The following is a 22,085-nucleotide window of genomic DNA, read 5'->3' on the forward strand; positions in this document are numbered from 1 at the left end:
CAGATTACAGGAGCGTGCCCAGTGCCACTCGCCCTCCACCCTCACTCCCACTGCTCCTCATCTCTGCCTGTACTTTCAGAGTCTCTGCAGGGGCAGCGAAGTGCAGCCTCGCTCTGATTGCTCTGACTTTGTCACAGCAAGGATGCCACATTAGGAGCACAGGCTCAACCAGTTGCTCGCATGCAACCTGATTTTTAATCTCTGTCATACATATGCAGCAGATACACAGGGTAGAAGGTGCATTTCCAGAAATGTGGGAAGCCTACTCTCTATGGCACTGAAATTGTACTGTTCTTGGAGCGTTTATTTAAAGGAGAAATCTGTAATATATTTACAGTGATAAAACATAAAATGACAGTGATCTGTCATTAGATATTAAGAAAAGTCTTAAGTTAAAATACACACTACTCTGACAACAACACTACAGCCATGGTGTCCTCCTCTAAAAGTTAAATACAGGACAGAATGTTCTGTTTTAGTTTGCCTGTTTCATGTTAATTAGTATAAAATAGTTCAAATAGTTCAAATTAATGCCAAATGTTCACTGAAAGAGTAAGTGTCTGTTTAGGCATTGTAAGAAATCATTAGTGATTAGTGACAGAATTGATGTTTATAATAGTTAAATTGAGAAAAATGTTAATGGAGTTTGGCAGGCAGTGAGACAGGCAGTCACTGAACTCAAACTCGTGTGTATTTTCAGAGCAGTGGGCTTTTGTTTTCAGGTTAACTTTACATAAACAGACAACTGGCAGTTATAAACAGCTGATCAACTTACAGTGTAGGAGTTGTCATCACTTGTTATTGTCGGATTACAATGTTGCGCCCGTCTTGCACTCCTGCAGTGTTCCTGCTGCCTGCCTGAGCTTGCTCAAGTCTGGGGAGGAGGGGGTGGGAGAAAACATGCTTCAACCATAGATTATATATTGAATAGGATTTCAACCTATTTAATATCATTACTCAATAATATTCTGAATAGGATTTCTACCTCTTTAATATACCGTCTTTGACTAATTTATTTGGACTGCAGTGCTCATTGTTGGATGTGCAGCTGTTACACATTGCTCCTTAAATCCTGGTATAAAATGGTAATACTTAAGCTGTATTTAACAATGACTATGTTGTTCTCTAAAAGAAGTCCATTGAAGTTAATATTTCATCGATAATTTTAATTCTTTTCCAAGAACAAATGGCTTGAATCTGCAAAACCTCCTCCAGTTTGTATGGATTCATAGCTGCCAGCAGCTCATTCTCCACACATGAACTCTAATATATCCCCTTCCGAAGGACTTGTTGACAAAAAGATCTGGATTAGGTAATCCTAGATTAGATTAAATGAGATTATTGGATTATATGAAATCAGAGATGCAGACATGGTAAAGCCTCATGATCAAAGAGCTGTAAAGACGAACATTATTGTGAGCGACAAACAGCTGCGTCTGTGTAACGGCAAGGATATAGATGTTTGTGTGTCTTTGTGGTGGCTGAGATGCATGGTGATATACAGTAGTGAGTGCTGTGGGAGCTCTACAGCAGTGGCTAGTGTTAATGTGTTTATAGGTCCAACTGAAATGAACTCAGCAGGGACTGTATGCGTCACCAGCTTTTATTCATCACGTCAGTCTTTTGACTGCATTGTTCTCCTTTCACCTGATTTTCTCTCTCCTGGTTACACTGCAAAAAGGCAATTACAGAAACTCCCATCTAATTTTAGCATGATTAAATCTTATTTTTCTCATCAAAGGTTAGTGATCTTTTAAAGCATTATCACTGTGGCATTATCAAAGTATGTCTGACAGCTGTAAATCTGTATTTCTGTCTTTGATTAAACATCTTAAAGGCACAGTCTTTGTTTCAAAAACTATATCTAAATAAGATTATATGTATCTGAGGTAAGTCGAGGCTCTTTCGTTAAAGTGTCATTACACCGGGTATGGAAACTCAGAGTTTAGAACTCGGGACTTGAGTAACTTGTGACTTATAAAACAATGACTTTCTCTGGTAGCAAACCCAGAGAGCGTCATCATCCTTCAGACTCTTCACTACACATTATGTATCTGGACAAACATGGAAGTAACTGCAACTTGACTGGTTTGTGAAGACATACAACTGCAAGGTGGAAATTCAGCTGCTTTGGATTACACAAGCTTGCGTGCGGAAGGGATTTTTTTTGCAGTGTACATACATTATAGGTCATCATAGGCCCTCTCTGTTTACCATTCCTCTTATGCTGGGTTCAGTCACTGCGCTCATCTTCCCACCATCTACATCGCCTCCCTTCTAATAATTTCCTTTTTCTTCTTTGTGCGTGTCCCCGTGAGTACCGCGGCAACATGATGAGTACTTGAAGTTCTGGGCAGATAATCCTTCTTCTTGTCGGAGTTGGCACTGGGAGTGTGACGGGGACTGATGGATGCAGGGGCAGCTTATTGGCAAGGACAGCTTGCATGCCAGCATCAACACCATAGTTGATCCCTGGATAATACGGTTGGATACTCACTCTTAGATACCACAACACACACACGCACCCACAGATAGACATGTGCAGCTGAACCACACTCGCTTACCCACATGCTGAAGCAGCATTTCAGCAGCGGCAGTAGTGCTCTTTATGTCTGTTTATTGGGACAGCTCTGCCTTTGGTTTTTCCCCTGAGACCACTTCCTGCGGCGCTGATGGCGTGTGTGTGTGTCCGCTCATCTGTGTGAATGTGCATATGGTTAGTTTTACGCAGACTGCCTCATTTGAAATCCTCCGTGTTCTTGTCCTTTCCCGTCAAAATTCAACTTTTGATGCCAGGTGCTTTGAGTCTGTCGAAGTTTGTGGTGTCAGTGTTTGTGTTCTTGTTGCGTAAATACCCCGCCTCAGTAAATTACATTTGTTTACAATGCAGTGGGCAATTTGTCAGTGTGTCTAACCGCATGTGAGGGAGACCGACTCAGCTATCTGTGTCTAATGAATTTCCTCCTACAGAACTAATGTCATTAAGGACAGGTAGGGATGAGGCTAATGCAATCAAATCCTCGTAGTAATTACAACTCTCCCCAGCCGGGCCAACGCACGCCAAACCGATGAAAAGAAGCAGCTCATTAGGAGTGCTCGTAAGCGGCACTGCACCCACATCAGCGAAAACGCCTCCCTTGAAGGTGTCATCAGGTAGATCCAGTGAGTGGAAAATAGAGATGAGTTGAATCTGGCAGCGCAGAATCTAGTGGAGGTTTGTTGCGTTTTAATTGGGTGGGACACATTAGAGAAGCAGCGTTAGTGTAAAATAACTTACTGTCTCATTCTGAGGTGTGGGTTTACAGTGCGGAGGAGAGGGGAGGGAGGTGGCGACAGTATGCTGCTGTCTGACCCGCTGGGAAAACAGGATGACAGGTTTGATGCATGATATTTGCTGCATAGGTGTGGCTACTAAGGCAAACGTACAGTACAGGTCCTCATGATAATGGATCGTAGAGTAAATTGAAACATAAGGGCAGAAATCTGCTCAACTATCATTTAAATTATATAATTCATTATAGTGGTTTTGATTAGGCTATTTGATTCTCCCATGCACAATTGTGGCAGTAGTTTTTGAGTTGATACCACGCAGATTAGGCGCAATTTAAACCATTTTTGACCAATTGAGAATAAAAATCAAAATAGCACATTAAGACACCAAGACCCTGAGGAACACCAAAGAAAAATTCATGCTGTGATTTTGTGTCAAAAGCTTTTGACATTTTTGAGATTTCTGCAAGAATTGCATTTGTTGGTGAGCACTTCTGTTCTGGGGATTGTTCAGAGAGTTTCATGATTATTCTATTCTAGAGGTCACAATAGACCATTTCATACACTGAGGTCAAGTTTAAAAATGGTCTCAATGAAAGGAAATGTCTGCCATGGGGACAACATCATCATACATGAATTTCCTCGGGTCTTCCAGTTTCTTCTTGACTCTGGCTTCATAATTGAATCCTCTTTAACCTCTGAAACAGATTAATGTCAGCTGGGAGCGCAGAGTTGAAGAGGTTGAAGGACAAGTTTGTAGGATTTAGTGGTATCTAGTGGCGAGTTTGCAGATTGCAATCATCTCACCTCACCCTCCTCTTTCAAGGGTGAAGGAGAACCTGCAGTGCGGTGGCTGCAAAACTCACAAAAAAGACAAAAATCCAAGTGTTTGGTTTGTCCGTTCTGGGATACTGTAAAAAGATGACAATGCAACATGCTGGACTCCATGGAAGAGCACTCGCACCCTCTGAAGATAAAAACAGATCATTCTCAGGTTACAAAAACACAACGATTATTATTTTCAGGTGATTATACACTTGTAAATATTGCTTTCCATTTATACCATATTCTGCCAATAAATCCCTGTAAATTTTACTCACTGAACCTTTAATAATCAGTTTAATGCTGCCAACAAGCAGGTGAATTTACTTAAATCCTAGTTCATTAACTCCACAGAATAATTACCTGTAGATGCATCACTTAGTAAGAGTCATTCATGCAAACAAAGCGGCTCTAATCAATTTGTAATAATTACAATGTGAAAACATTTTTAAAACATCACCTGAATCTGAAGCTCCCCTTTGCTTTCCAGAGCTTTGCAACAAGTTTCAGCTCATTGTTTAAAATACTGCAACAGGCAGCTGTTCCCAGTGACAAAGCTCTAAAAACTCACTGTAGCACCAAACAGCAGACAACTACATGGTAAACATAGTGGAGATTTTACTGTAGAAGCTACAGAGCAAGATATTTGCTCTGAATTGGTAGAGACCAAAATAAAGGTGATGATATCAATATTGTGTTCACAGCATATTTCAAGTTATTTCAGATTTGAATTACACAAGAGTGTAATAGATTTAGGCTATTTTATTAAAGCAAACAAAATATAAGCCAAAAAAAAAGTCCATATCAGCAGCATATCATATAATACTTTGAAGATAATTTTTAAAGTGTAACATCTTAAGCCTTTAAGGTAAGGCTGTCAGCAGAGTTTGCACTATAAAAGCATCACAGTGACAGTTTTAAACTTGCCATGACAGATTTAAAGCAGAGCACTGACTTGTGCGGTGATGTGTTGCTGGAAAAGACGAACATGACTGCAGTAACGTCATGACAGCAGGGGCCCCTAACTTTCTCTCCCTCTCTTTGTCAGCTGAGGTGTCTGAATCTGTTTAGTTCACTCTTATCTAAGAAGTGTGTGGTCAAAACAGGATGTTACCCAGTTATACAAGGTTTATAAGAAGCTGTGTGAGCTAATGTCTGCTGAGGCCCTCAAGAGAAGCAGACCAGAAGCTGCTCTTAGCCACAGATGCTAGCTGATTCACTGTGGTGTACTTGTTATTCAAAGACTTAGAATCCTCTACCCACTGCAAAACGTATCAGCGGAGGGAGGAGTGCTTGCGGGCGTTTGTCTTCGTGCGATGATACTGCGTGTCGTGCATGCAGGAATGTGCAAGCAGAAAAGGAAGTTCTTTAAGAAGCAGTTATCTGTGCTCAATCCCAGCAGCATGAAAAATAGCGCTGCACCTGTGCCCAACTTCCATCCCTCTTCCTCGTCTCCTCTGTCCTGAAGGCAATCTGTTTCCTCCCATCTCCATCAGTCATGCTATCCTGCAGAGTGCGTGCAATACCTGTTTGTCACACAAGCTGTGTGGGAAAATTACATGGTTTGTCTCTGGGGTATGGGAGCTTGGATGGGCGCTGCAGACAACTATTTGGAGCTTAATAGACAATAATTGCATCCGTGTTTAGAGAAGGAGATGAGTTGATAGGTGCATCATTCTTACTTAGCCTATTTTATCAGCCTATTTATAAATACATGCAGGATTACAGTCTGTTATCTGGAAGCAAAAAAATCCAACTACTCTCCTGGCAAAATCTATGTCCAGTCAGCTCTGAATTAATCCTGTTCCCCAGACATCTGACAGAGCACACAACACCATTTATATCTTGAGACTGATACAGCCAGCTTTAAATTTATGGTTTAAATCGCTTTCAACCTGGGGGTCGGGACCCCCAAGAGGGTCACAAGGTAGTTTCTGGGGGTCACGAGAGGGATGTGGAGAATTATCGACTCAGACTATCATTTTCTGAACAGACACAGACAAGATGTAACCTTTTGTAGCATAAAATTGCAAACTTAACACTACTCAGTCCAGCAGGCATGATGGGAAATGAGGGCTGACAGACAGGAAGAAATGACAACAAAGATATTACCAAAAGTAAAACAGGAAGTGACTACACATAACCCCAAGACAAGTTTTTATTGGACGCACACACAAAACTATTTTTCATTTTGGCGCCTTTGTGCCACTGTATCATTCTTAAACAAGCAGCTATAGCCGGTTTTGCTAACTATCACATGGAATGGCTACTATGGCGTGATGGCTTTTCAGACAAAGTATTACAGCTTAAGACTGGACAGGAAATGGAGACCATGTCTCAAGGCGGGTCGCCTGAAAGTCTGACAGCAGCAACATCAACTGAGAAAAGCAAGGTGCTGGTGTTTCAGAAATATCACCCCAACTTTCTGAAATATGGATTTTTTTTTGCAACCTGATTATTCTGTGGTGTTGACTGAAAAAGGTTGAGAGCCACTGGTTTAAATGAAAGAAACGCTTGTAGGGTGGTGGACCCGCATATTCTGGCATCATTTACAGTAAAAGTGAGTGAAGGGGAAGTCAGTGCAAGTCAGCACTAATAATTGTGAGTGATTCACTGAGCCGTGCATGTTTAAGCCAGTGGTGACAAATGTCCTTGATGCTATTTCTGAATCTGGTCATCAGAATACCTCAGCATATGCCAAACACCACTGGCAACACCTCTGCCAACGGATGCCTCCTGGGGTAAAGACAACCACCCATTAAGAAATTAATTAGGGTTTTTTTTTTTATTCCTGGCTGGGAACAAATTTTTAAACATGTCTTTCTGTTACTTTGACTGTAGCACGCAGGCAGAAACTCACAAGAGGTTTTAAGCACCGGCCAAAGCAGGTCGTAAAATAAACACCTCTTAGATAAGCCTTTTCTCTCCAAAATCCCTGCAGAATGGAAGAATAAAGATGGAGTCTCTTCATCTGTGTGTGGGCGTGTGTGCAGCTGGTTGACTGTGCATTGTGTGTGTATGTTGTGACTGTGGCTGAGTGCGGGTTTGTCCATGTCTAAGTATATCTAGTGTTGTATGGAACCTCTCCCAGTGTCTGTGGTTACTCCTATTGGGCAGTTCCCCAGTTGAGTTTGTGGTGAAATGTGAACAAGGCGAATATGGGCCTGTTTTCCTGCTCGGGCTAACTTTAGCATGCTTGAGGCCGACGGATGTTTGAATAGTGGTGCAAAAGCTGGACTGGTCTGTTTTTTGTGGTTGAAAAATGAATAGGGCCACACTGAATGGAGTCGGCCTGTTCAGTGCAGTTTGCAGTTTGTGAAAGATGTTTTTTGGCAGCTGGTTCTCTTGCTAGGCTTGATTGGAGTCATGACCAAGCACAGGAAATATGTAATTTAGTAATAAGACAGTAAATGCGTTCAGTCAAAGGTAAAAAATGTATTGAATACTGGGCCTGTACCCGACTCAGCAGGATTTTCAGGGTGGCAGCTATATTCACATAATATAGTAAGCAAGCCAAGTCAGTTCTCTGAGCTAATGCTAACTATGCTAATGATGGCTCTGAAGTGTGCAACACTAGATATCAAATAAAAGCAAGAGACTATATCGTATTAAGTTGCAGTGAGCTGCAAATTCACCACCTCTGAGCAGAAGGCAGAAGATAATGTTCCGAGTCTTACCGGGCCAGGCCTTTCGTCTTCCAGACAGCTGCCTCCATCTCAGAACTCCTACGCTTCCATTATGCCTGCAAGTCGAACTCGAATGACTCCCATCAACTTCACTGAGCTGCCACAAGCAAACTGACTCAGGAACATTTTGACACATGTTTCTGTGGTGTGACAAACAAAGAAAACATGTTTATTAATTCTCTATATAGACTTTAAAGATATTTATCCACTAGTTGATCACTAGGGCTATAGCACGTGCACATACTGTTTGATCAACTGATTGATCAATGGGGGGAAAAAAGGCACATTATTGGCTGATAACATGATAATACCTGGTAGCTGAAATGGGTGTTCAAAGTTACACAGCCGTGTCAAGCACATGAATTCCTGCAGTGCAGTTTGACCATTTCTATTTCACATGTAGCTCTACAGTACGTTACCTTCAGGACATGGCTGTCAAGTCAAATTAACGTCACATACAGCAGAAACAATGAGGGTAACACTGGCTTTCATATACAAACAAAGTTATTGCTAACACAGGTCAGGCTGCCGTATGAACTTCTACAAAAAGCAACATTAAGAAACAGTTACCTGCATCTGGCCTAATACTCTCGTTTATTTGGCTTCCAATTAGGCTTATCGTTCACATTGTTTCTCTGAACTGTCCCTCAGTATTACAATATTAACATCAGTCCAACTTCGGCCCAGCTTGTGGGAGTAGCCGCATTAGCTGCGCTACATGATAATGCCAAATTCAACAGGATGACCCACAAACAAACACTACAACACTATAAAACATGGACAAACTCACAACTTTCAAGTTTACAGTCAGGTCACGGACAGCCGGTTTTGTTCTATCAGTTATTGGCCCTCGTTGATAAACCAGTCAGGCAAAGTTTAATCCACAGACGCGTTGTCATCAAAAATAAGTTTTTATCTACTCAGCTCTTCTGTCCTCTGAGGCTGGGGGCCGATGTAGCGATTTGTGCTGCTACTTTGACATGGTGTCTATTAGTATGGAGCCGAGTAAATGTTCAGCAAATGGCCTGTCACTCAAAAATAAAATACATTAGGTTGCATACGTTCCATCCCCTGACAATAATAGATAAAGACGCACTTTTCTCCTTATGAAAGTAACACCAGTGACTGTCTGACCAATGAGAATTGACCAACCAATCGACCAGTAGGGTGACCAGATTTCCCAGTTTATGTGCAGCATTTTTTATCCTTTGTCCAACGTCCCACATGTTGAGACCATATCCTACATTTTGACTGGCTCTAGTTTTCAAAGTCGAACTACTGCAGAACAGTTTCCTAAAATCTGTCTTTTATCCAGTGGCTGTGAAGAAAGCAGGGAAGGCTGTCATCACGGGGCTGTGTTTGATGTCAGTCAGACTGCACACACATGGGTCATGTGCGGGTTAAGCTGTCATCTTTGCTACCCTACGCCACACAGGGAAAATTGCGAGTAACTGCAAAATCACAAGCAATGCAGATTTAGGCGGAATATGATGTAAACTACCACAAACAAAAGGAAATGTAGCTACAGCAAAGACTGGGAAACTACTTGTCTATTGTTTGCTACTGAATAAATCAGAGGGCAAATCATAGAGATGTTAAGGGGCAGAATATTTTTGACTACCTCTCAGCGTTGGTACCAAGGACCCACACACACACAGGATGGGATCTGGTCACCCTATTGACCAACCGACCAGGAGGTGTCAGCCCTACTGATCACTCACAGGTCTGGGGTTAGTTTATTAAATAGTTACTAAAGTTCAATAAAAGACATATTTTGCATTTATTTTTGATTTTGCCAAACAGCAATATGCATCTGATTACATGCAGATGGGGATACACCACATCTCAAAGGCTCCATTCCTACAATCCTTTCCACATTCTGCTATCAAGTACCACTTGAGCTTAAATGCTGAGCAGATTTATCAGAATTTCAAAGAAGAGATTGAACTGCACTCCAGAGAAATCATAGCCAGAAGATTCCATGTTCACCGTTACCGAGTGTATCTACTTTATTTTGCATAATTTGTTACTTCAAAATGGGCTTTGCAATTCAACACCATTCATACCAGATGATATGCATGTAAAGGCTACTGACCATGTTGTTCTGGATGCCCACAATTTATAGTAGCACATAAAATAAATGTGAAGATGATGTTTCCTTTTATCTTCGGCACGCATGCTTGCACAAGCAACCACACAAATACGCAACTGTGTGTGTGTCTGTGTGTTTCCGCACAGCCACATTCAAAGAGTGAGAAAGAGAGTCTGTCTTTCACACAATTTGAGACCATCCGGCACACATTAATAGCTGTTCCCAGGGGGCTGCGTGTTGAAGCTGTAGAAATATATCAGTCTGAGAACAAGTAAAGAAGTGAGGAATAAAGAGCACAGACACACACTGTGTGTGAGAGAGAGGGAGATATGTAACTGCTTGTTGATTGCGTGCTTAGCATGGTGGAGGGAAATAGCATAATAGGTTGAAAAGCAAGCTCCAACAGTCACTGTGGAGGTGATGAAGCTGCACAGCCCAGCTGGAGTCACTTGTCTTCGGACAGAATGGACACAGTCTCTGTCCTGAAGGTATCCTTATTATAGCAAATATCTTCGAATATTTCTGCAGGAAAAGAGCAACAAATAAGGTCTCCATCTAAACAGAAGTGAGTGTCAGTTTAACTGAGCCGGCAGCAGCTCTAAGGATGTTGTGTTTTTAGCCTGGCGTGACCAGACCAATTCACAACCTCTCAGTCTCTTGTTTCTGATTACCAAGGGGTGTTATCAACAAGTGCAAAATGCCTCTGAATGCAATTAGATAGACATACGACCAATCTGAGCATTGAACCATGTGGCATTCATATTTTGGTGTCTAAATGATTAATAGGTACAAAATGTTTTGAATTGGTTACAGCCACCTCAGCTTGATAGAGTGCATTTTCTTACTAAAATGCATACAAACTCCAATTCCAAAAAAGTTGGAACAATGTGTAAATAAAAAACAGAATGCAATGATTTGCAAAAACTTTTCAACCTATATTCAATTGAATACAGCACGGAGACAAGATCTTTAATGTCCGAATGGGTTAACTTGTTTTTTGTAAACACACACTCATTCTGAATTTGATGCCTGAAACATGTTTCAAAAAGGTTGGGATGGGAGCATGTTTACCGCTGTGTTGCATCACCTTTTCTTTTAACAAGATGGTGTTTGGGAACTGAGGACACTAATTGTTGAAGTTTTGAAAGTGAAATTCTTTCCCATTCTTGCTCTATATATGACTAAAGGTGCTCAACAGTCCGGGGTCTCTGTTGTCGTATTTTGTGCTTCCTAATGCACCACACATTTTCGGTCGGAGACAGGTCTGGACTGCAGGCAGGTCAGTCTACTGCCTGAACTCTTTTACTACAAAGGATTGGCTTGATTCACTATCTTGTCTTTGTACTGTATTCAAATCAATGCAAGTCTAAAAGTATTTGCAAAAAAATCCACTCTGCTTTTATTTACCTTTTACACGGTGTCACAACTTTTGTGAAATTGGGGTTTATGGTACAGTTACACAGTGAGACAATACTTGTAAATGAATTTGCACGGAATATTTGCTTGCATGGGAGAGGTTTTGGTTTGTAATTTTATGTACAGTGTGCATTTATGCAATCTACATTCATCTACTTTTTCTCCAAAGATGAACAAAATGATCCTTAAAATTTGTTAACCTTTGCGTATGTTTCACATTAAGAAATTTGCCGTGTATAGGCTAGATATGGACCTTCAGACAGAGCATGTACAATTTGTGTGTTGACACCGGATGTGCAGGTTTGTTTACTTGTTACATACAATAAGCTTCTCCAGGTTCTTTAATCAGAAGTCACCCCTCTCTGCTGCTTATCTCCTTCCCTTTTCTGCTCTAAATTCTTGTTATTTTATCTTTTCTAATACCCTCTGTCCAATGTGCGTATAAACCTGCACAGGCGTGCACATGCACACACACACATATGAAATGCAGCCTCTGTGATAAGATCAGTGTGATGTTGTATAATAAATTTCCCCCGGTGAAACAATTTTTTTGCTAGGACAGGCTGACACACACTCGCACACAAGTAAACACACACACGGACACACACTGTGAACAAATGCCCTCCCTGTGCGCTGCCAAAGAACTGCTGCAAACAAAGATTAGAGAAAACACATCAATTTATGTGCCACTGCTTTTTATTTACTCTGGGGCTCGGGCTGGGGGTGACAAGGACTGCAAACACTGCGTCCCAGCCTTCGACTCCTAAGCCAGCCTTACTATAGTCGAAACTTCTTATTCAATAAGGGCACCACTGATTCCTGTGTAATTACACTCATTAGAGAGCTGCAGCCTGGATTGTACATAACCAACACTGATACACTGGACACAAAGACAGGGAACTTCAAAGACCTCCGCCCTTTCTGTAGCTGCAGTCATGACAATACAGCGGTGATGACGGTAATGATACTTTCATAATGCCAATTATACACGTGATTTTATGCTCCCGTCACCAATCTGTCTTTCCCCCTCTCCCTCTCTGACCTGATGCATTGAACTGCCCTGAGCTCTGGTTGATTGTCAGGAAAATTTTGATCCTTCCCCGCCTCATACATGTCAGACAGGGAAACAGAATATCCTCGCCTGCAGTCATATTGCATACATCGCTCACTGTCAAGACTGTAGTGGAGAGGAATGCTAATGATTGACATTTTTTTATCCAGCTGTGTAGTCTGTAAGAGATACACTGATCCACTTTTTTTATTTCTAATTTGATTCCCACATCTGAATTTGGATATCTACGAAGACAATATCATACCGATATAAGCTTTTTCTTTATTTCTTTGTTATTATTAATTTTCTTAGTAGTAAGATTACATGATGCTGAAAGGAGAAAGGAGAAAGGTTGTGTGTCAGTCGATGTTGATGCACAACCAGTTATTGTTCATCATCTGGAAAGATTGTTCAGAATGAAAAAAACACTTTGGACTTCTTTTCTGACACTTTATAGACGTGTTTGTGAAAAACACACCGTTCAGCTTGGTATTTACAAATAGAAACACTTGGGGTTGTGGGACTTAGATAACATAACGTGGATGGGTGACGCAAGTCCAATACCCAAATATTGTCTTACATCAGTGTTGGGCCCAGAGACCGATATTGGATTTGGTCTGGAGTCCATCCCTCTCACTACCTTTTCCTTTTCCTTCATACATTTATCTGTTTTCTGCCTCTGAGGCAGTGTGTTCAGAAAATATGTGTGTGTGTGTTCAGGCTGCTGCTCTGCTTGTTTACTTGATTGGATTTCATTTTCTGTTAGTTGTGTTTGTTTATATTGCTGAGGTCAGTCCATGTGCTCTGGGCAGCAGAGGATGAATTCAGTCAACTTTAAATGCCTCTGTTCATTTGTGCATGTTTGCTGAATTGCTTAGTCCTTGTTTACCAAGTCCGAGGGCAACTCATGTTTGTGTCTACAACTGCACATGTGCATGTGTGTATGTGAGGGATGTGCCCGTGTGCTTGTGTCTCGTTGGCCTGCACTTGCTGTCGGTGTCCCCCTCTCATCAGCATGATTTAGGAGCTGCTAAAATTCCTGCAGTGTTTGCACTGGTCCATCTGAAGGCCAGTTTCTGGCTGCACCTGGATGAACTGACGCACCCCCCGTGCCAACTCTGGCCAGAGTGGCTGGGTGGGGGTGCTCGCCACGGTGGGCCAGTGGTTAGAGCTGGTTTGAGCTGGGGGAAAGTGCTGTAGTATTTCAGGATCAGTGAGCAGCAGACACAAGATCATAAATAGAGTTTTTATTGCTGAGCTGCTATGCTGGGTGAGCCTGGGCCTTTCAGCAAGATCACAGCAGTGATTGATGGTTCCCATGTCCCGAGGGAGGAGGTGTAGGCGGAGGGGCACATCAGACAGCGGAAACAGCGGACATGGCAAGGCTGGCAGAGCCTCCTGCCCTCTATCTCCTCCCCCAGGGTTACCCCCTGACAATCTCCTGTCCTGCATCAGCCCACAGATCTCTGTGTGCAGACACAGCATGGACTCTTGTCTCACACAGCTTCTACCTAACACTGAAAGTCTCCAAAGTCTCGGAAGGCTGTTTAAGATTTTTTGTTGCAATATTAAATATTCAAGACTAAATAAGCAACAAGTGAAGTTACAAAGGGTTTGAATTTAATTTTTAAAATCGATCTTGTCTTAGTCCTCTGTCCTCCATGTTGGAAACATGGCTGCAGGCAGTAACAGCTGGTCAATAGAGGGCGCGAGGGTGCTGCCCCAAGATGCCAATTTTTAATTGATTTATTTATATTCTAATAGTGTAATTTTCTTCCATTGTCTGAATGTTTGTGGTATCAGATCTCTTTCATACCTATTGAGGTACTTTTTGTTTACTTTAGTCTTTCTCAGCATAAATCGTTAAATAAAATATAATTATTAAAAGGATTTGCACCATTTGAAGTACCCTAACTTACATAAACATAAAAACATGTTCACTTAGTTCAGCAAATACAAATAACAGCTATCTTCATATATTAAAATACATCGGTGTAATATTTGCCCCCCTGGAGAAAAATCCACCAGCCACTACTGGCTTATGTTTTCAGGTTGTCTGTCCATCCATCCCATTCTACTGAATGCAATATCTCAAGAACGCCTGCAGGAATTTCTTCAAACTTTTTTGAAATTTCTTCAAACCGGAACAAACGTCCACTTGGACTCAAGAATGAACTGATTGGATTTTGGTGGTCAGAGGTCACTGTGACCTAAGATTCGGTATCATTTATGCTTTAAAACAGGTTGAATATCCAGCAGCACAGCCTACAATGTAACATCACCATGTTACTAGTTGGATTACTTTAGTTTTTGAAAAAACAACCTGATGTTTTGTTAACCTATCTCAGTTTCTTTGTAGTTAATGTGATCAGCGCTGCCTAGTTTAACAGTTTAATCTGAGCTTTGGGAGGCTCCATTGGAAACTGGAAACATAATTGCTTGATCGCAGTGTTTCCATGGATGTATTATGGAGCTTACTCAATCTCTTTCTCAACAGTACACTACATTATGTTTCTAAAAACATTTTTAGTGAGAAATAGGCAATGTAATAACAATACTGATTCATATTTGATCAACACAGCCTAGTTTGACAGTATGAGATGAGTTTCATGAACCCTGTCAGAGAAGAGCCTGTCAATCACACAGTAGCCCCGCCTTAAAACATACTCTGCTTTATTATGATTTACAAATTGACATTATGCTGTGTAGAAGAAGACTTTGCCCCAGTGACTAAGGTCATAAACCCATTAGGAAATTATTTACTGAGGCAATAATTCATGTGAGAAGTAGGGTCATTTTGCTATAAGGAAATGCAGTCAGACTTCTTCTTGCAACCAAACTTGTCGCCACCTGCTGGCCTTTAGAAATAATGCAGGTTAAAGGCGTCTGTCTATGTAAGAAAGGCAATGAATCAGTGAATAAATAAACAAATAAATAAAGATTGCACATGGTGCAGCAGGTGAAAATGTTTTCCCCTCTGCTCAGTTTTTGTGCCATGCTACATAAATATCCAGTGAAAAAGCTTTATTTACTCCAAATTGTACAAAAACAGAATCACTGTCAGCATTCAAGGCTGTTAAACCGCTAAACCGTATCAAGAAATGGCAAGCATGACTTTAGGACCCACTTTGTCTAATAGTCTGTGATATACGACCGTTTTATTTTGCGATGGCTCTGTATGTTGTGTTCTGTAGGTCGTCATTGAGGGTTTTGTTTTTACAACCATGCTAATTTGGGGCGGCTAGCAGAGTAGTTTGGCAGCAGTGTGAGGAGGTAGCGTGGTCACGGACCACAGAGATTTTTTTCATTCAGTGCCAGAGAGCAGCATTGCTCAAACCTTTTGAGAAAACATCTGATGGAGCCTCTTGAGTGCTCCCAGATTGGCAACGTGAATAGCAGCTTTCATGGAGGCTGCTTGGCTTAATGTGTTTTCGAGAAGTGTGAGTGTGTGTGTGGGTGTGTGTGTATGTCCGCATTTTTTCATGCATGTAGGTATGTATGCATCATAGACTCCACTTTACTTTGGTCTGTGTGTGTTTGTGTGTGTGTGTGTGTGTCTGAGCGGTTTGGGTGTTTACGTAAATAACTTGCGGCGAAGGCAAAGAGCCAACAGCAGAAATGCACAGCTGGGTGTATTTTGGGGACTTTTTCCAATAGTGATGTCTCAATCCTTCACAGAGCTACTGTAGACCTACCTTTTCATTTATTTATAGAGACAGTAGCTGCATCTGAAACAGCTTTCCTCTCTGACTGTGTTTCCTGGGAAGGTTCTTCTTCTCTGACCACAAAGTCCCACATGGAAAAACTGAGGTGTCCAAGCCGCTGTGTGTTTTGACAGACATGTCACTTCGCTTGTTTGTCTCTTTCAATATCGCTGCTCTGCTCTCCTGTTAACCTCCAGATACATCCAGGTCACTCAGGTCTCCACAAGTCTTTACCGCTACACTCATAGGAATAAAGGTTCTAAAAGGGTTCCTCCTGAAGGGCTGAGGTTCTACCCACAACCATTTGCTACTGAAGAAACCTTTTCTTGTAGAAAGGGTTTGTTAAGGGTTCTTTGTAAGACTAAGGGTTCCATTAAGAACTCTTTTTATCCAAAGAACTTTTTTAGAAGAAAGAGTTCTTCAAAGATTGATGAAATCCTTGAAGGATTCTGTCATTCAGGGTTCGCCAAGGTGTTTTTTTTTATTATCATAATATAAACAGGCTCTTGGGGGAACCCCCTGGTTAGGTTCTAGATAAAACCTTGGAATATATGGTTCTCTGTAGAACCCCTAAATGTGCTTGAGATAAAACCCACTGAATAAAGAATGATTGTCAGTAGAGCTCCCCAGGTGGGTTCTAGATGAAACCCAAGGAATATAAAAGGGTTCCTGATAGAACCCCCTGGGTGGGTGCTAGATACAACCTTGTAATTTATAAAGGTTCTCTGTAGAACCCTTCAATGTGTACTAGATGAAAACCAATGGAATATAAAAAGACTGTCAGAAGAACTCCCTGGGTGGGTTCTAGATGAAACCCATGGAATATATAAAGGTTCTTTGTAGAACCCCTTTGGTGTGTTCTAGATAAAAACCCTTGAAATATAAAAAGGTTCTCAGTAGAACCTCTTGGGTAGCATCTTCTGGATAGATAGAGGCTTCTGGGTGGAACAATAGAACAGTTCTCTGTAGCACTTCTCATTGTGAGTTCTTTTGTTGAGGGTTCTTTGTACCACAATATTAAAGGTTTGTTGATAGAACACCTTGGTTGGTTCTGGATAAAACCCTTGTAATATAAAAAGGCTCTCAGTAGAACCTTGGTATGTTTTAGATAAAACCTGGAATATGAAAAGATCTTGGTAGAACCCCCTTAATGGGGTCTAGATACAACCCTTCTCAGTAGAACCTCCTGGGTGGATTCTGGGTGGAACCATTACACCATAGAAGGGTTCTCTGTAGAGCCTCTCATAGGGTTTCTGGGTGGAACCTTTTTACAGATGGTTCTAGGTATAAACCTTTATGTTGGGTCCTGGGTCGAACTCTCTGAAGAGGTTCCAATTGGAAACTTTATAAAAGCTTCTAACAGGAACCATAAAGGGTTCTCCTATGGGGACAAACCAAAGAACCCTTTATGGTTCTTCGTTAGCATCGTTATTTCTAACAGTGTACTTGTAGAAACACAGTAGATGGGAGAAGTGTATCAGCTCCCATGTAGAGTCTGTTTGATGCAGTTACCTGTCAGTAATTCAGCCGTTTTAATTTGAACCTTAATGTCAGCAAACATCATCAGAGCTGTTTCATAAGCTCTACACTCCCGGTTGTTTTCCTGTTTGCTGATCTGATCCAGGCAGCGCTTGGCTGAGATCCTCCACAGAGGCAGCGCAGCAGCTACTGCTGCAGCATTTTGGTTTACCGGCTTGCACAGACAGCATGCAGGCAGGCATGGAGTCATCACAAGAGCGGCAGCTTGACAGAGGGGCCTCACTGGTCCTCAGAGAGCCACACGGCAGCACTCTGTCTCCCCCAAGTGGTGCGTCATTGCACCCCAGGACCACCACCGCTCGGACTGCCCACTGTATGCTGTGATCATGTGCACATTTGTGCCCAGTCTGTCTGTTTCCTGATGTCTTCATGTCTGCACCATGTAGATGTCTTTTTTTATTGGGAGGTGGGTGCTGACAAGCATGACTTACATCAAACAAGAGGGGGGTCAGATTCCACACGGTCCACTACAAAGCTCTGGGTGTTTTTGCCTGTGTGTTCTCTGTGGCGGCCGGCTTTGTATGCTGTGTGAGCCGTGTCAGGCCAGACTGGGGACAATGATTCCTCCGTCCACAGGAGACGAGACACACAGCCTCACTCTGTGTCACACATGCTAACGCTCGGGCGCTTCAGAAAGGGAGGGAGCATCAGGCACTGAAAAAACATTTGTGCATGAAGTGGTCTGATGCCAGAGCTGTAACAACATAAACAGTATTGGCCTTTCATCCTGTTCATTTTTTTTCTTTCAGTTCATGTATCTTTATTGGTATGACCACAATGAAATACAGTATTGCCAAATTGCACTGAACAAATAATATTCACAAAAACAAAATAAAGAAATCCAAAAAACATGTACAGTGTGCATAAACTTTTAACTATCAAACAACAGGAAAACAGAGCCAAACAAACCAAAGTTGTTTGATGAACAGACATGTAAATAAAGAAAACACCCCTCCATCCACCTCTTAATGTGAGAAGAAAAATAAATCACATGAGCAATAAAAACTAATAAATAAAAAGAAAAAATAAGGCCTGCTGTAGATCAGCAGGATAGTCTGATTGCCTCGTGTCGTGGCAGACAAAGACAAACTGTCCTCACTACCACAGAGCAGAGTGGCTTCTGTAATTGATTGAAGTCATTTTATTTCCCCGTGCTTTCTCTCTCAGGTCATTGACTGCTGGACTGAAACTTCCAGTGGTCTTTATTTTCAGAGATAGATAATTATATTCCAAACTGTTTACCTGGCATCTGGGTCTTTGTTGAAATATCATTGTTTTGGTCTTTTTTATGTTTATTGCGAGGCCCGGGTCACAGAAACATTCAACTGTGTTCAAACTTAATCTTTTGTCAGATTTAAGAGGATTAAATCATCTGCGTATAGCAGGAATGTGATTTCAGACTTGCGAAGAGTGAGACCAGGTGCTGTAGACTTTTCCAAAATCATATATATGTTGAACAGGGAAGGTGATAGAAAGCAGCCTTGTCTCAACCCACGTTCTTGAGAAATAAATGTTCTCTTGTGTCCAGTCTTGATGTTGCACGTTTTTGTCGATATTTTAGGTCATATACTCACTATGTATTCATCCTGTCCTCTTCTTCTATCACAGGTATGAAACGTCCATTCAGCCCGTCAGCTCTGCCGAGCGCCGAGCTGGACAGGAGGGGGTTCGGCGCCGGGCTGGGAGCGCAGATGGACGGCGAGCCTTGCTGCGACACCCAGGACGAGGGTGCAGTGCCGGATGAGCACTCACCAGGGGGCGCCCTGCCTTCTACACTCCACAGACCCAAAAGGGAGAGGAAGCAGCGGAGCTACACATTGTGCGAGGTCTGCAACATCCAACTCAACTCAGCCGCGCAGGCTCAGATCCACTACAACGGCAAATCCCACCAGAAGAGACTCAAGCAGATCAGCAATGGCAAGATGCCAGTTAGCACAGGTAGGCCTGCAGCGCTGCGTGGCTGACCTCTTTGTTTGTTAGCAAAATCAGATGTGAGCGGTGGATAAAGTGCTCTGCCACTGGATTTTGTAACCCTGTTAAGCACCAGAGCCACGCACATTAACAGAGTCCCACACACTGTTCACAGTCCACTGTCACCAGCCTCTGTGTGCCGAATCCCCCCGACTTGTATTCAATAGAAGTTAAACAAATTGGATTCTATTTGCTGAAATGTGTTCAGACAGAGCCTTGGGCTGAGGACACACACACGAACACACACACGCACGCATGCACACACACACACACACAAGGGGAGCAGAGCTGAGTGAAGTCAGCAAGTGAGAAGCTAATTAAGTGCTGGTTGTATTTGATGGTTGTGTTCCTGGGAGTGATGCGGCTCGAGTTAAGTTGGACATTTTGTCATTCTAGTCACAGCCTCGATTAGGACTCTGCTCCAGGGGAATCAGTCTCTCAGTTAAGTTTGACTCGTTCACACTCCCGGCCCCTCTTTTGCTCTTTCTTCAGCCTTTTCTAAAACACTCAAAACACACAAGTATGAAAGTATGCAGGCAGTAAGCTCACAAACCCTTCTAAAACAAAAAAAAAGAAGGAATAACAATTCTGAAAGTTCAAGCTCAAATTGGCGTGTGAGTGGAGACAGGTCGACTGAGGGGCCACATGAGAGACATGGTGATTGTGTCTCAGCTGGAAAACGGCTGTCTGAATTATGACCTACATCTGCCCTCCAGAAACGCACAACAGCCAACAGCCAACAGGGACTCGCTGATCATTTAGTCGGATACATGTGTGTTTGTATCTGTGCATTTGTGCGTGTCTGGCAGTATCTGAACCAGCAGTATCTGAAAATGGCATCTGGTGACATCTGGATGTAAAATCTTCAAAGCAAGTCAAATATTCTCTTCTATATGGTTAAATGTCAAGTCCTGGAAATATTAATTTCTAAGGCAACGTGGAGGGCTCATGCAGCAGAAATCTGTGGCGTCATCATACCCACAGTTTCTACCTATATATATATATATGTATATATATATATAATCAAATTAGCATTATGTCAGTTATTCGAAAATATTATTTCTGATAATATACAACATATCGGAATCTTGTTTGTCGTTCATGTCTTTCTATTTGCCTGCCAGTCAAAACATCATTCGTCACATCATAAGGTGTCAGTGTTGACCTGGACTGCTATGAAGCTGCTCCGCTCCTGAAATTTAGTGCTAACTCAAAAAAATGTTACACGTTTTTGAAAAGGAAAAGACCGGACGTGCAGACCAACAGCCCAGCTGACATGAGTTCAGCTGCAAAACATCTGAAGAACCATTAGCCAAGTAAAACTCACTAGTATGATGCAGCGTACATTAAGTATGGATTTACTGCCATGTGTGAGAGAGGTTTAATGCATTTTCTGTGTTTAAAACCATCTAAACTTTAGCATTGCTTGTAAACAAAAGGGCTGAAAAAACAGGAAACTTTGTTTTTTTTTTACAGACATAATGCTATTTGGGGAGCTATGGTGTGGAAAAGTTTGGGAACCCCTGCGTTAAGCAAGATCACATGAGAGGGAGTGCTGTTGTACTGAATATTAGCATTAGCTGATATTCAGTACAACAGCATGCCTTTGAGTGTGATATTCCTTTTGTACAGCAGTTTTACAAGCACCATTTATTAGTTAACAGCAATAAGTGACAAGATTATGGTTCCTTTGTTTGTTTATTTGGCTCCCAACTGGACTGCTGCCAAACAACACAAACCTCTTCCTGCACACTAACATTAGCTTGCCAGCTACTTTGTGTAGGTCTGCATTTTACTGCAGCAGAGCTCTCCTTTAGTCGTCCAGACAGATTCATAAAACCACCTCCAGACTTCTTAACAGACTGAATGTTGATGTTTACATTTTTGAGTCTAACTAAATCCGAAAGCAGTTCAAAGAGGAATGCATCTTTTTATTGGCTACACCTCCGCGGCGCAGGGTTGTGTGACTAACAAGCAAAGTAAGATGGTGAGCTTTAGATTTGGGATTGTGTCAGACTTTGTCTTCAGTTTTGTACCCAACACAGTGTTTGTAATACGAGTAAAGTATCATCTACGTACTACAGTCATGTAAAGGATAAAGTTAAGCAACTGCCAGGTTTTACTGGCAAAATGAATACCGACAAGGTGATCACCAGAGAGTTAGTGTTCAGTCAATAAACTCTTACTTTTGTCATTTCTCTGTCATTCAGTCTGCTATTTCAGTGTCTCTTATCAGCTCTTATCAAAGTAAGCAGGTGACAGGAGTATGTTGCATCTTCTTTACATGGTCAGATCTAATTGTTGTATAATTCTTTATCAGCTTTTCCGATAATTAATTAATCTTTTGCAAACATTTGCTGGCTCCAGCTTCGTACATGTGAGGATATATGCGTATATTGCCTGTGGCTCTTCCTGTGATTGCTTAATTCAGGTTTATTGGCATATTTTTCTCTGTTATTTTGTCAGAAATCTGCATGAGTGTGAAATATTGATTTAATTCTGGCGTTCTATGCAGTACCTAAGGAATTTGTCAG

At 41.8% G+C, this 22,085-nt stretch overlaps 1 protein-coding gene across 2 annotated transcripts in view; it reads left to right on the forward strand.

Moving 5' to 3' along the window:
- The window catches only part of znf385c (zinc finger protein 385C), a 188,179-nt gene that overhangs the window by 45,668 nt on the left and 120,426 nt on the right, over window positions 1-22,085 (forward strand). For both annotated transcript variants that reach the window (XM_084744379.1, XM_084744380.1), the window contains exon 2: window positions 19,189-19,518. In XM_084744379.1, coding sequence (XP_084600505.1) covers window positions 19,191-19,518 — 328 coding nt within the window. In that variant the 5' untranslated portion in view covers window positions 19,189-19,190. The remainder of the gene's footprint in view (window positions 1-19,188; window positions 19,519-22,085) is intronic.

The sequence above is a fragment of the Lutjanus erythropterus genome, chromosome 19, assembly GCF_056507025.1.
Source record: "Lutjanus erythropterus isolate fLutEry1 chromosome 19, fLutEry1.hap2, whole genome shotgun sequence".
Taxonomy (NCBI): Eukaryota; Metazoa; Chordata; class Actinopteri; order Lutjaniformes; family Lutjanidae; genus Lutjanus; species Lutjanus erythropterus.